The 16,359-nt window shown below is 44.9% G+C and overlaps 1 protein-coding gene across 1 annotated transcript in view; it reads left to right on the top strand.

The window, feature by feature from the left end:
* Window positions 1–16,359, top strand: part of LOC311126116 (glypican-6-like) — a gene marked incomplete at both ends in the record, with an annotated part of 383,740 nt that overhangs the window by 233,969 nt on the left and 133,412 nt on the right. The window contains one exon of the mRNA XM_084200137.1: window positions 14,254–14,412. Coding sequence (XP_084056263.1) covers window positions 14,254–14,412 — 159 coding nt within the window. The remainder of the gene's footprint in view (window positions 1–14,253; window positions 14,413–16,359) is intronic.

Raw genomic sequence — 16,359 nt, 5'->3', positions numbered from 1 at the left:
CAGAGAGCTGATGAGAGTTGTTGATATTAGCAGAGAGCTGATGAGAGATGTTGATATTAGCAGAGAGCTGATGAGAGATGTTGATATTAGCAGAACTGATCAGAGATGATGATATTAGCAGAGTGCTGATGAGAGATGTTGATATTAGCAGAACTGATCAGAGATGATGATATTAGCAGAGAGCTGATCAGAGATTATGATATTAGCAGAGAGCTGATCAGAGATGTTGATATTATCATAGAGCTGATGAGAGATGTTGATATTAGCAGAGAGCTGATCAGAGATGATGATATTAGCAGAGAGCTGATCAGAGATGTTGATATTAGCAGAGAGCTGATGAGAGATGTTGATATTAGCAGAGAACTGATCAGAGATGTTGATATTAGCAGAGAGCTGATCAGAGATGTTGATATTAGCAGAGAGCTGATCAGAGATGTTGATATTAAAGCTGATCAGAGATGTTGATATTAGCAGAGAGCTGATCAGAGATGTTGATATTAAAGCTGATGAGAGATGTTGATATAAGCAGAGAGCAGATGAGAGATGTTGATATTAAAGCTGATGAGAGTTATTGCTATTAGCAGAGAGCTGATGAGAGATGTTGATATTAGCAGAACTGATCAGAGATGTTGATATTAGCAGAGAGCTGATCCAAGATGTTGATATTAGCACAGAGCTGATGAGAGATGTTGATATTATCAGAGAGCTGATGAGAGATGTTGATATTATCAGAGAGCTGATCAGAGATTATGATATTAGCAGAGAGCTGATCAGAGATGTTGATATTAGCAGAGAGCTGATCCAAGATGTTGATATTAGCACAGAGCTGATGAGAGATGTTGATATTATCAGAGAGCTGATGAGAGATGTTGATATTATCAGAGAGCTGATCAGAGATTATGATATTAGCAGAGAGCTGATCAGAGATGTTGATATTAGCAGAGATCTGATCAGAGATGATGATATTAGCAGAGAGCTGATCAGAGATGATGATATTAGCAGAGAGCTGATCAGAGATGATGATATTAGCAGAGAGCTGATCAGAGATGTTGATATTAGCAGAGAGCTGATGAGAGATGTTGATATTAGCAGAGAGCTGATCAGAGATGATGATATTAGCAGAGAGCTGAGCTGATCAGAGATGTTGATATTAGCAGAGAGCTGATGAGAGATGTTGATATTAGCAGAGAACTGATCAGAGATGTTGATATTATCAGAGAGCTGATGAGAGATGTTGATATTAGCAGATAGCTGATGAGAGATGTTGATATTAGCAGAGAGCTGATGAGAGATGTTGATATTAGCACAGAGCTGATGAGAGATGTTGATATTAGCACAGAGCTGATCAGACATTATGATATTAGCAGAGAGCTGATCAGAGATGTTGATATTAGCAGAGAGCTGATCAGAGATGTTGATATTAGCGGAGAGCTGATCAGAGATGTTGATATTAGCAGAGAGCTGATCAGAGATGTTGATATTAGCAGAGAACTGATGAGAGCTGTTGATATTAGCAGAGAGCTGATCAGAGATGTTGATATTAGCAGAGAGCTGATCAGAGATGTTGATATTAGCAGAGAGCTGATCCGAGATGTTGATATTAGCAGAGAGCTGATCCGAGATGTTGATATTAGCAGAGAGCTGATCAGAGATGTTGATATTAGCAGAGAGCTGATCAGAGATGTTGATATTAGCAGAGAGCTGATCCGAGATGTTGATATTAGCAGAGAGCTGATGAGAGATGTTGATATTAGCAGAGAGCTGATGATAGATGTTGATATTATCAGAGAGCTGATCAGAGATGTTGATATTAGCAGAGAGCTGATCAGAGATGTTGATATTAGCAGAGATCTGATCAGAGATGATGATATTAGCAGAGAGCTGATCAGAGATGTTGATATTAGCAGAGAGCTGATCAGAGATGTTGATATTAGCAGAGAGCTGATGAGAGATGTTGATATTAGCAGAGAGCTGATCAGAGATGTTGATATTAGCAGAGAGCTGAGCTGATCAGAGATGTTGATATTAGCAGAGAGCTGATGAGAGATGTTGATATTAGCAGAGAACTGATCAGAGATGTTGATATTAGCAGAGAACTGATCAGAGATGTTGATATTAGCAGAGAGCTGATCAGAGATGTTGATATTAAAGCTGATCAGAGATGTTGATATTAGCAGAGAGCTGATCAGAGATGTTGATATTAAAGCTGATGAGAGATGTTGATATAAGCAGAGAGCTGATGAGAGTTATTGCTATTAGCAGAGAGCTGATGAGAGATGTTGATATTAGCAGAACTGATCAGAGATGTTGATATTAGCAGAGAGCTGATCCAAGATGTTGATATTAGCACAGAGCTGATGAGAGATGTTGATATTATCAGAGAGCTGATGAGAGATGTTGATATTATCAGAGAGCTGATCAGAGATTATGATATTAGCAGAGAGCTGATCAGAGATGTTGATATTAGCAGAGAGCTGATCCAAGATGTTGATATTAGCACAGAGCTGATGAGAGATGTTGATATTATCAGAGAGCTGATGAGAGATGTTGATATTATCAGAGAGCTGATCAGAGATTATGATATTAGCAGAGAGCTGATCAGAGATGTTGATATTAGCAGAGAGCTGATCAGAGATGTTGATATTAGCAGAGATCTGATCAGAGATGATGATATTAGCAGAGAGCTGATCAGAGATGATGATATTAGCAGAGAGCTGATCAGAGATGATGATATTAGCAGAGAGCTGATCAGAGATGTTGATATTAGCAGAGAGCTGATGAGAGATGCTGATATTAGCAGAGAGCTGATCAGAGATGATGATATTAGCAGAGAGCTGAGCTGATCAGAGATGTTGATATTAGCAGAGAGCTGATGAGAGATGTTGATATTAGCAGAGAACTGATCAGAGATGTTGATATTATCAGAGAGCTGATGAGAGATGTTGATATTAGCAGATAGCTGATGAGAGATGTTGATATTAGCAGAGAGCTGATGAGAGATGTTGATATTAGCACAGAGCTGATGAGAGATGTTGATATTAGCACAGAGCTGATCAGAGATTATGATATTAGCAGAGAGCTGATGAGAGATGTTGATATTAGCAGAGAGCTGATCAGAGATGTTGATATTAGCAGAGAGCTGATCAGAGATGTTAATATTAGCAGAGAGCTGATCAGAGATGTTGATATTAGCAGAGAGCTGATCAGACATGGAGAGAGACGTCTGTAATTACAGAGGGCAACATAATGGAAGAGGAAAGGTCATCTTCTGCTGCTGGGATTTCGTGGTGAAACGTTCTGGCACCTAATCAGAGTGAAGCGAGCCATGGGAAATACCATTCCTCATACTGAGAGAGACAATCACACGTTATCCCTTTGGTCCAGTCTCTGGATGCCTCCCTAAATGCACCCTATTCCCTCTAGGACCCATTGGGTTCTGGTCTAAAGTAGTGTGCTATATAGGGATCAGGATGGCCTTTGGGATGCATCCTCTTGGTTTCAGGATCATTATCTCTGGTCTGATTGAGACATAGCAGCACTGTAATTAGCTGGGTCTGCTGATCTACTGCTCTGTTACTCTGCTGCTCTATTAGCTGTTAGCTGCTGATCTACTGCTCTGTTACTCTGCTGCTCTATTAGCTGCTGATCTACTGCTCTGTTACTCTGCTGCTCTATTAGCTGTTAGCTGCTGATCTACTGCTCTGTTACTCTGCTGCTCTATTAGCTGTTAGCTGCTGATCTACTGCTCTGTTACTCTGCTGCTCTATTAGCTGTTAGCTGCTGATCTACTGCTCTGTTACTCTGCTGCTCTATTAGCTGTTAGCTGCTGATCTACTGCTCTGTTACTCTGCTGCTCTATTAGCTGTTAGCTGCTGATCTACTGCTCTGTTACTCTGCTGCTCTATTAGCTGTTAGCTGCTGATCTACTGCTCTGTTACTCTGCTGCTCTATTAGCTGCTGATCTACTGCTCTGTTACTCTGCTGCTCTATTAGCTGCTGATCTACTGCTCTGTTACTCTGCTGCTCTATTAGCTGTTAGCTGCTGATCTACTGCTCTGTTACTCTGCTGCTCTATTAGCTGCTGATCTACTGCTCTGTTACTCTGCTGCTCTATTAGCTGCTGATCTACTGCTCTGTTACTCTGCTGCTCTATTAGCTGCTGATCTACTGCTCTGTTACTCTGCTGCTCTATTAGCTGTTAGCTGCTGATCTACTGCTCTGTTACTCTGCTGCTCTATTAGCTGCTGATCTACTGCTCTGTTACTCTGCTGCTCTATTAGCTGTTAGCTGCTGATCTACTGCTCTGTTACTCTGCTGCTCTATTAGCTGTTAGCTGCTGACCTACTGCTCTGTTACTCTGCTGCTCTATTAGCTGCTGATCTACTGCTCTGTTACTCTGCTGCTCTATTAGCTGTTAGCTGCTGATCTACTGCTCTGTTACTCTGCTGCTCTATTAGCTGTTAGCTGCTGATCTACTGCTCTGTTACTCTGCTGCTCTATTAGCTGCTGATCTACTGCTCTGTTACTCTGCTGCTCTATTAGCTGTTAGCTGCTGATCTACTGCTCTGTTACTCTGCTGCTCTATTAGCTGCTGATCTACTGCTCTGTTACTCTGCTGCTCTATTAGCTGTTAGCTGCTGATCTACTGCTCTGTTACTCTGCTGCTCTATTAGCTGCTGATCTACTGCTCTGTTACTCTGCTGCTCTATTAGCTGTTAGCTGCTGATCTACTGCTCTGTTACTCTGCTGCTCTATTAGCTGCTGATCTACTGCTCTGTTACTCTGCTGCTCTATTAGCTGCTGATCTACTGCTCTGTTACTCTGCTGCTCTATTAGCTGTTAGCTGCTGATCTACTGCTCTGTTACTCTGCTGCTCTATTAGCTGTTAGCTGCTGATCTACTGCTCTGTTACTCTGCTGCTCTATTAGCTGCTGATCTACTGCTCTGTTACTCTGCTGCTCTATTAGCTGCTGATCTACTGCTCTGTTACTCTGCTGCTCTATTAGCTGTTAGCTGCTGATCTACTGCTCTGTTACTCTGCTGCTCTATTAGCTGTTAGCTGCTGATCTACTGCTCTGTTACTCTGCTGCTCTATTAGCTGCTGATCTACTGCTCTGTTACTCTGCTGCTCTATTAGCTGCTGATCTACTGCTCTGTTACTCTGCTGCTCTATTAGCTGTTAGCTGCTGATCTACTGCTCTGTTACTCTGCTGCTCTATTAGCTGCTGATCTACTGCTCTGTTACTCTGCTGCTCTATTAGCTGCTGATCTACTGCTCTGTTACTCTGCTGCTCTATTAGCTGTTAGCTGCTGATCTACTGCTCTGTTACTCTGCTGCTCTATTAGCTGCTGATCTACTGCTCTGTTACTCTGCTGCTCTATTAGCTGCTGATCTACTGCTCTGTTACTCTGCTGCTCTATTAGCTGCTGATCTACTGCTCTGTTACTCTGCTGCTCTATTAGCTGTTAGCTGCTGATCTACTGCTCTGTTACTCTGCTGCTCTATTAGCTGCTGATCTACTGCTCTGTTACTCTGCTGCTCTATTAGCTGCTGATCTACTGCTCTGTTACTCTGCTGCTCTATTAGCTGCTGATCTACTGCTCTGTTACTCTGCTGCTCTATTAGCTGCTGATCTACTGCTCTGTTACTCTGCTGCTCTATTAGCTGCTTATCTACTGCTCTGTTACTCTGCTGCTCTATTAGCTGCTGATCTACTGCTCTGTTACTCTGCTGCTCTATTAGCTGCTGATCTACTGCTCTGTTACTCTGCTGCTCTATTAGCTGCTGATCTACTGCTCTGTTACTCTGCTGCTCTATTAGCTGCTGATCTACTGCTCTGTTACTCTGCTGCTCTATTAGCTGTTAGCTGCTGATCTACTGCTCTGTTACTCTGCTGCTCTATTAGCTGCTGATCTACTGCTCTGTTACTCTGCTGCTCTATTAGCTGCTGATCTACTGCTCTGTTACTCTGCTGCTCTATTAGCTGTTAGCTGCTGATCTACTGCTCTGTTACTCTGCTGCTCTATTAGCTGCTGATCTACTGCTCTGTTACTCTGCTGCTCTATTAGCTGTTAGCTGCTGATCTACTGCTCTGTTACTCTGCTGCTCTATTAGCTGCTGATCTACTGCTCTGTTACTCTGCTGCTCTATTAGCTGTTAGCTGCTGATCTACTGCTCTGTTACTCTGCTGCTCTATTAGCTGCTGATCTACTGCTCTGTTACTCTGCTGCTCTATTAGCTGTTAGCTGCTGATCTACTGCTCTGTTACTCTGCTGCTCTATTAGCTGTTAGCTGCTGATCTACTGCTCTGTTACTCTGCTGCTCTATTAGCTGTTAGCTGCTGATCTACTGCTCTGTTACTCTGCTGCTCTATTAGCTGCTGATCTACTGCTCTGTTACTCTGCTGCTCTATTAGCTGTTAGCTGCTGATCTACTGCTCTGTTACTCTGCTGCTCTATTAGCTGCTGATCTACTGCTCTGTTACTCTGCTGCTCTATTAGCTGCTGATCTACTGCTCTGTTACTCTGCTGCTCTATTAGCTGCTGATCTACTGCTCTGTTACTCTGCTGCTCTATTAGCTGTTAGCTGCTGATCTACTGCTCTGTTACTCTGCTGCTCTATTAGCTGCTGATCTACTGCTCTGTTACTCTGCTGCTCTATTAGCTGCTGATCTACTGCTCTGTTACTCTGCTGCTCTATTAGCTGTTAGCTGCTGATCTACTGCTCTGTTACTCTGCTGCTCTATTAGCTGCTGATCTACTGCTCTGTTACTCTGCTGCTCTATTAGCTGCTGATCTACTGCTCTGTTACTCTGCTGCTCTATTAGCTGCTGATCTACTGCTCTGTTACTCTGCTGCTCTATTAGCTGCTGATCTACTGCTCTGTTACTCTGCTGCTCTATTAGCTGCTGATCTACTGCTCTGTTACTCTGCTGCTCTATTAGCTGCTGATCTACTGCTCTGTTACTCTGCTGCTCTATTAGCTGCTGATCTACTGCTCTGTTACTCTGCTGCTCTATTAGCTGTTAGCTGCTGATCTACTGCTCTGTTACTCTGCTGCTCTATTAGCTGCTGATCTACTGCTCTGTTACTCTGCTGCTCTATTAGCTGCTGATCTACTGCTCTGTTACTCTGCTGCTCTATTAGCTGTTAGCTGCTGATCTACTGCTCTGTTACTCTGCTGCTCTATTAGCTGCTGATCTACTGCTCTGTTACTCTGCTGCTCTATTAGCTGCTGATCTACTGCTCTGTTACTCTGCTGCTCTATTAGCTGTTAGCTGCTGATCTACTGCTCTGTTACTCTGCTGCTCTATTAGCTGCTGATCTACTGCTCTGTTACTCTGCTGCTCTATTAGCTGCTGATCTACTGCTCTGTTACTCTGCTGCTCTATTAGCTGTTAGCTGCTGATCTGCTGCTCTGTTACTCTGCTGCTCTGTTTACAGCTATGGTGAGAGATTGCATATGTAAACAAAGATCTCAGTAAACTCTGTGGTTCATTTTCCTCACATCACACATGCTACGTGGCAAAGCCCTTTAAGCATGAACAAACAGTGTTGAAATGTTGATCCCAGTCATCTTAAGCAGCACTGTAAGCGTGTATCTCTGTGTGAGACGGTGTGTCTGTGTTGTCTAGAGAGTGGTGGATCTCCACGGTCGGCCACAGAGCAGTTCATCCCTCTAGAGACCTGGCTGTGTGTTTCTCTGAAGTGTTGTTGCTGGCCTGCGTTTAACAGTCAGCTAGCAACGTAGCAGGGAACACTTACTGTGCTCTTCTCTTCTGAATGTGGTCCCAGTGCCCACCGGCCAGAGAGTTAGACAGCCTCTGCACTGAGACAGATAAGGCAGCAATGGCACATTTAAACCTCCATGCTAATTTATCACTTCATTGTGTAGAATGTAAAATGTGATTATTAGCCAGCTTAGTTTCATGTTGTCGTCTTCTCTTCTCTTCTCTCTGAGCCTTGTGGACCTCAGCCAGCTGTTCCAGTCTCTCTCTCTCTCTTTGATTCTGTCTGTCCTGGGAATCTCAAATCACAGGAGAGGCTTGATCAAACTCTCCCTCTGCCTTTTGATGGCTTGACTTGACTTCTGCTCAGTGGCAGCAAGCTCTGTTGGTGATGTGAGTCGGCTCCCTGTCTGTCTGTCTGTCCATCTCCCTCAGGAGTCTTTCTGTCCCTGAGATGAACACATGTCTGTCTGTCTTTTTATTAATTTTTTATTTCACCTTTATTTAACCAGGTAAGCCAGTTGAGAACAAGTTCTCATTTACAACTGCGACCTGGCCAAGATAAAGCAAAGCAGTACGATAAAAACAACAACACAGAGTTACATATGGGGTAAACAAAACATAAAGTCAAAAATACAACAGAAAATATATATACAGTGTGTGCAAATGTAGCAAGTTATGGAGGTAAGGCAATAAATAGGCCATAGTGCAAAATAATTATAATTATAATTAACACTGGAATGATAGAAGTGTAAGAGATGATGTGCAAATAGAGATACTGGGGTGCAAATGAGCAAAATAAATAACAATATAGGGATGAGGTAGTTGGGTGGGCTAATTTCAGATGGGCTGTGTACAGGTGCAGTGATCGGTAAGGTGCTCTGACAACTGATGCTTAAAGTTAGTGAGGGAGATAAGAGTCTCCAGCTTCAGAGATTTTTGCAGTTTGTTCCAGTCATTGGCAGCAGAGAACTGGAAGGAATGGCGGCCAAAGGAGGTGTTGGCTTTGGGGATGACCAGTGAGATATACAGTGGGGAGAACAAGTATTTGATACACTGCCGATTTTGCAGGTTTTCCTACTTACAAAGCATGTAGAGGTCTGTAATTTTTATCATAGGTACACTTCAACTGTGAGAGACGGAATCTAAAACAAAAATCCAGAAAATCACATTGTATGATTTTTATGTAATTCATTTGCAATTTATTGCACGACATAAGTATTTGATACATCAGAAAAGCAGAACTTAATATTTGGTACAGAAACCTTTGTTTGCAATTACAGAGATCATACGTTTCCTGTAGGTCTTGACCAGGTTTGCACACACTGCAGCAGGGATTTTGGCCCACTCCTCCATACAGACCTTCTCCAGATCCTTCAGGTTTCGGGGCTGTCGCTGGGCAATACGGACTTTCAGCTCCCTCCAAAGATTTTCTATTGGGTTCAGGTCTGGAGACTGGCTAGGCCACTCCAGGACCTTGAGATGCTTCTTACGGAGCCACTCCTTAGTTGCCCTGGCTGTGTGTTTCGGGTCGTTGTCATGCTGGAAGACCCAGCCACGACCCATCTTCAATGCTCTTACTGAGGGAAGGAGGTTGTTGGCCAAGATCTCGCGATACATGGCCCCATCCATCCTCCCCTCAATACGGTGCAGTCGTCCTGTCCTCTTTGCAGAAAAGCATCCCCAAAGAATGATGTTTCCACCTCCATGCTTCACGGTTGGGATGGTGTTCTTGGGGTTGTACTCATCCTTCTTCTTCCTCCAAACACGGCAAGCTATATTTTTGTCTCATCAGACCACATGACCTTCTCCCATTCCTCCTCTGGATCATCCAGATGGTCATTGGCAAACTTCAGACGGGCCTGGACATGCGCTGGCTTGAGCAGGGGGACCTTGCGTGCGCTGCAGGATTTTAATCCATGACGGCGTAGTGTGTTACTAATGGTTTTCTTTGAGACTGTGGTCCCAGCTCTCTTCAGTTCATTGACCAGGTCCTGCCGTGTAGTTCTGGGCTGATCCCTCACCTTCCTCATGATCATTGATGCCCCACGAGGTGAGATCTTGCATGGAGCCCCAGACCGAGGGTGATTGACCGTCATCTTGAACTTCTTTCATTTTCTAATAATTGCGCCAACAGTTGTTGCCTTCTCACCAAGCTGCTTGCCTATTGTCCTGTAGCCCATCCCAGCCTTGTGCAGGTCTACAATTTTATCCCTGATGTCCTTACACAGCTCTCTGGTCTTGGCCATTGTGGAGAGGTTGGAGTCTGTTTGATTGAGTGTGTGGACAGGTGTCTTTTATACAGGTAACGAGTTCAAACAGGTGCAGTTAATACAGTTAATGAGTGGAGAACAGGAGGGCTTCTTAAAGAAAAACTAACAGGTCTGTGAGAGCCAGAATTCTTACTGGTTGGTAGGTGATCAAATACTTATGTCATGCAATAAAATGCAAATGAATTACTTAAAAATCATACAATGTGATTTCCTGGATTTTTGTTTTAGATTCCGTCTCTCACAGTTGAAGTGTACCTATGATAAAAATTACAGACCTCTACATGCTTTGTAAATAGGAAAACCTGCAAAATCGGCAGTGTATCAAATACTTGTTCTCCCCACTGTACCTGCTGGAGCGCAGACTATGGGTGGGTGTTGCTATGGTGACCAGTGAGCTAAAATAAGGAGGGGATTTGGGGGCATGGGCAAGTTGCAGCGGAGGGTGCAGAGCCGGTGGCCGGGGTAGGGGTAGCCAGGTGGAAAGCATGGTCAGCCGTAGCAAAATGCTTGTTGAAATTCTCGATTATCGTAGATTTATTGGTGGTGACAGTGTTTCCTAGCCTCAGTGCAGTGGGTAGCTGGGAGGAGGTGCTCTTATTCTCCATGGACTTTACAGTGTCCCAAAACGTTTTGGAGTTAGTGCTAAAGGATGCACATTTCTGTTTGAAAAAGCTAGTCTTTGCTTTCCTAACTGATTGTATATTGGTTCCTGACTTCCCTGAAAATGTGCGTATCGCGGGGGCTGTTCGATGCTAATGCAGTACGCCACAGGATGTTTTGTGCTGGTCAAGGGCAGTCAAGTCTGAGGAGAACCAGGGGCTATATCTGTTCTCAGTTCTGAATTTTTTGAATGGGGCATGTTTATTTAAGATGGAGAGGAAAGCGCTTTTGAAGAACATCCAGGCATCATCTACTGACGGAATGAGGTCAATATCCATCCAGGATACCCGGGCCAGGTCAATTAGAAAGGCCTGCTCACTGAAGTGTTTTAGGAAGCGTTTGATAGTGATTAGGGCTGGTCGTTTGACCGCGGACACATTACGGACGCAGGCAATGAGGCAGTGATCGCTGAGATCCTGGTTGAAGACAGCGGAGGTGTATTTAAAGGGTAAATTAGTCAGGATGATATCTATGAGGGTGCCCATGTTTACGGATTTCGTGTTGTACCTTGTAGGTTCCTTGATAATTTGTGTGAGATTGAGGGCATCTAGTTTAGATTGTAGGACGGCTGGGGTGTTAAGCATATCCCAGTTTAGGTCACCAAGCAGTACGAACTCTGAGGATAGATGGGGGGCAATCATTTCACATATGGTGTCCAGGGCACAACTGGGGGCTGAGGGGGGTCTGTAGCAAGTGGCAACATTGAGAGACTTATTTCTGGAAAGGTGGATTTTTAGAATTAGAAGCTCAAACTGTTTGGGCACAGACCTGGATAGTATGATAGAGCTCTGCAGGCTCTCTCTACAGTAGATTGCAACTCCGCCCCCTTTGGCAGTTCTATCTAGACAGAAAATGTTGTAGTTGGGGATGGACATTTCTGAATTTTTGGTGGCCTTCCTAAGCCAGGATTCAGACACTGCTAGAACATCAGGGTTGGCGGAGTGTGCTAACGCAGTGAATAACTCAAACTTGGGGAGGAGGCTTCTGATGTTAACATGCAAGAATCCAAGGCTTTTTTACGGTTACAGAAGTCAACAAATGATAGCACCTGGGGAGTAGGAGTGATACTGGGGGCTACAGGGCCTGGGTTAACCTCTACATCACCAGAGGAACAGAGGAGGAGTAGAATAAGGATACGGCTAAAGGCTTTAAGAACTGGTCTTCTAGTGCGTTGGGTACAGAGAATAAAAGGGGCAGATTTCCGGGCGTTGTAGAATAGATTCAGGGCATTATGTACAGACAAGGATATGGAAGGATATGAGTATAGTGGAGGTAAACCTAAGCATTGGGTAACAATGAAAGAGAGAGCATCACTGGAGGCACCGATTGAGCCGGTCTTCGCGTGTTTGGGGGGTGGGACAAAGGAGCTCTCTGAGGCTGGTTGAGCGGGACTGGAGGTTCTACAGTGAAATAGTACAATAAGAACTAACCCAAACAGCAATAGGCTAGGCATATTGACATGGGAGAGGGGCATAACGCAATCACAGGTGTTATTCGAGAGGGCTAAGACAACAACTGGTAATGGCGATGAAAGTTTGGGCTGAGGCTCAACAGATAAACAGGATGGGGTACCGTGTAAAGCAGGGTTCTTCAATTCCGGTCCTGGAGGGCCGAAACACCTCTGTTTTCCATCCTCTCCTTCTAATCAGGAGCTAATTCAGACCTGGGACACCAGGTGAGTGCAATTAACTACCAGGTAGAAATAAAAAACAGAAGTGTTTCAGCCCTCCAGGACCGGAATTGAAGAACCCTGGTGTAAAGGAACAGATAGCACGCTGTGCAGACTGGCCAATAATAGTCCAGGCTAGAGCTGGCTGGTAGGTAGTGCAGGCCACAGATAGTGGAGAAGACCGCTAACGGTGGCTAGAGCTGGCTGGTAGGTAGTGCAGGCCACAGATAGTGGTGAAGACCGCTAACGGTGGTTAGAGCTGGCTGGTAGGTAGTGCAGGCCACAGATAGTGGTGAAGACCGCTAACGGTGGCTAGAGCTGGCTGGTAGGTAGTGCAGGCCACAGATAGTGGTGAAGACCGCTAACGGTGGCTAGAGCTGGCTGGTAGGTAGTGCAGGCCACAGATAGTGGTGAAGACCGCTAACGGTGGCTAGAGCTGGCTGGTAGGTAGTGCAGGCCACAGATAGTGGTGAAGACCGCTAACGGTGGCTAGAGCTGGCTGGTAGGTAGTGCAGGCCACAGATAGTGGAGAAGACCGCTAACGGTGGCTAGAGCTGGCTGGTAGGTAGTGCAGGCCACAGATAGTGGTGAAGACCGCTAACGGTGGCTAGAGCTGGCTGGTAGGTAGTTCAGGCCACAGATAGTGGAGAAGACCGCTAACGGTGGCTAGAGCTGGCTGGTAGGTAGTGCAGGCCACAGATAGTGGTGAAGACCGCTAACGGTGGCTAGAGCTGGCTGGTAGGTAGTGGAGGCCACAGATAGTGGTGAAGACCGCTAACGGTGGCTAGAGCTGGCTGGTAGGTAGTTCAGGCCACAGATAGTGGTGAAGACCGCTAACGGTGGCTAGAGCTGGCTGGTAGGTAGTGCAGGCCACAGATAGTGGTGAAGACCGCTAACGGTGGCTAGAGCTGGCTGGTAGGTAGTGCAGGCCACAGATAGTGGTGAAGACCGCTAACGGTGGCTAATAGCAAGTAGCTAGTTAGCTGGCTAGTTTCAGCCGTAGGTTCTTGATAAAAATAAAGAAATAATAGAATCCGTTCCACATTGGGTGAGGCGGGTTGCAGGAAAGTATATTTAGTTAAAGGATGGAAAGTGAGATGGAGAAATATATATACGAATAAAAGACTAAATAACTAAAAAAACAGGCTATTTACACACGACCGTACTGCTACGCCATCTTGGAAACAAAATGTCTGCCTGGTTCACTACAACCAATGGCTGTCTAGTTCACTACAACCAATGGTCTGTCTAGTTCACTACAACCAATGGTCTGTCTGGTTCACTACAACCAATGGTCTGTCTAGTTCACTACAACCAATGGTCTGTCTAGTTCACTACAACCAATGGTCTGTCTAGTTCACTACAACCAATGGTCTGTCTGGTTCACTACAACCAATGTCTGTCTAGTTCACTACAACCAATGTCTGTCTAGTTCACTACAACCAATGGTCTGTCTGGTTCACTACAACCAATGTCTGTCTAGTTCACTACAACCAATGTCTGTCTAGTTCACTACAACCAATGGTCTGTCTGGTTCACTACAACCAATGTCTGTCTAGTTCACTACAACCAATGTCTGTCTAGTTCACTACAACCAATGGTCTGTCTGGTTCACTACAACCAATGTCTGTCTGGTTCACTACAACCAATGTCTGTCTAGTTCACTACAACCAATGGTCTGTCTGGTTCACTACAACCAATGGTCTGTCTGGTTCACTACAACCAATGTCTGTCTAGTTCACTACAACCAATGTCTGTCTAGTTCACTACAACCAATGTCTGTCTGTCTGTCTGTCTGTCTGTCTGTCTGTCTGTCTGTCTGTCTGTCTGTCTGTCTGTCTGTCTGTCTGTCTGTCTGTCTGTCTGTCTGTCTCTCTCTCTCTCTCTCCCCAGGTATTAACTGTCTCTCTCTCTCTCTCCCCAGGGGAGCACCTGCGTGTGTGTCCTCAGGGCTACACCTGTTGTACGCCTGACATGGAGGAGAAGCTGGGCCAGCAGAGCAAGCTGGAGTATGAGAACCTGGTGGAGGAGACCAGTCGCACGCTCAGGACCACCTTGGTGTCCAGACATCAACAGTTTGACGGTAAGACAGACAGACAGCTATGTCATGGTGTCTCCTGAGCTCCCATAGCAGAATGTGGAGCTCACGCTGTTTGACTCTAGTGCTGTTATTAGATCCAGTAGTTGTTGGGGAAACACTGAGTTGGGAACCCTGATGTGTCTGTCAGATGGAACTGATGACCTTACTGGGCAGAGTCTAGTGGCTGCTACCACACACCATGAAGCTGTTTAAGGAGTTAGACTGCTACCACACACCATGAAGCTGTTTAAGGAGTTAGACTGCTACCACACACCATGAAGCTGTTTAAGGAGTTAGACTGCTACCACACACCATGAAGCTGTTTAAGGAGTTAGACTGCTACCACACACCATGAAGCTGTTTAAGGAGTTAGACTGCTACCACACACCATGAAGCTGTTTAAGGAGTTAGACAGCTACCACACACCATGAAGCTGTTTAAGGAGTTAGACTGCTACCACACACCATGAAGCTGTTTAAGGAGTTAGACTGCTACCACACACCATGAAGCTGTTTAAGGAGTTAGACTGCTACCACACACACCATGAAGCTGTTTAAGGAGTTAGACTGCTACCACACACCATGAAGCTGTTTAAGGAGTTAGACTGCTACCACACACCATGAAGCTGTTTAAGGAGTTAGACTGCTACCACACACCATGAAGCTGTTTAAGGAGTTAGACTGCTACCACACACCATGAAGCTGTTTAAGGAGTTAGACTGCTACCACACACCATGAAGCTGTTTAAGGAGTTAGACTGCTACCACACACCATGAAGCTGTTTAAGGAGTTAGACTGCTACCACACACCATGAAGCTGTTTAAGGAGTTAGACTGCTACCACACACCATGAAGCTGTTTAAGAGTTGTTCTGCTACCACACACCATGAAGCTGTTTAAGGAGTTAGACTGCTACCACACACCATGAAGCTGTTTAAGGAGTTAGACTGCTACCACACACCATGAAGCTGTTTAAGGAGTTGTTCTGCTACCACACACCATGAAGCTGTTTAAGGAGTTAGACTGCTACCACACACCATGAAGCTGTTTAAGGAGTTAGACTGCTACCACACACCATGAAGCTGTTTAAGGAGTTGTTCTGCTACCACTCACAATGAAGCTGTTTAAGGAGTTAGACTGCTACCACACACCATGAAGCTGTTTAAGGAGTTAGACTGCTACCACACACCATGAAGCTGTTTAAGGAGTTAGACTGCTACCACACACACCATGAAGCTGTTTAAGGAGTTGTTCTGCTACCACACACCATGAAGCTGTTTAAGGAGTTAGACTGCTACCACACACCATGAAGCTGTTTAAGGAGTTAGACTGCTACCACACACCATGAAGCTGTTTAAGGAGTTAGACTGCTACCACACACCATGAAGCTGTTTAAGGAGTTAGACTGCTACCACACACCATGAAGCTGTTTAAGGAGTTAGACTGCTACCACACACCATGAAGCTGTTTAAGGAGTTAGACTGCTACCACACACCATGAAGCTGTTTAAGGAGTTAGACTGCTACCACACACCATGAAGCTGTTTAAGGAGTTAGACTGCTACCACACACCATGAAGCTGTTTAAGGAGTTAGACTGCTACCACACACCATGAAGCTGTTTAAGGAGTTGTTCTGCTACCACACACCATGAAGCTGTTTAAGAGTTGTTCTGCTACCACACACCATGAAGCTGTTTTAAGAGTTGTTCTGTTACCACACATCATGAAGCTGTTTAAGAGTTGTTCTGTTACCACACACCATGAAGCTGTTTAAGAGTTGTTCTGCTACCACACACCATGAAGCTGTTTAAGAGTTGTTCTGCTACCACACACCATGAAGCTGTTTAAGGAGTTAGACTGCTACCACACACCATGAAGCTGTTTAAGGAGTTAGACTGCTACCACACACCATGAAGCTGTTTAAGAGTTGTTCTGCTACCACACACCATGAA

The sequence above is a fragment of the Coregonus lavaretus genome (assembly GCF_964263955.1).
Source record: "Coregonus lavaretus genome assembly, contig: HAP1_SCAFFOLD_354, whole genome shotgun sequence".
NCBI classification, from domain to species: domain Eukaryota; kingdom Metazoa; phylum Chordata; class Actinopteri; order Salmoniformes; family Salmonidae; genus Coregonus; species Coregonus lavaretus.
This window is presented reverse-complemented; position numbering and strand designations above follow the sequence as displayed.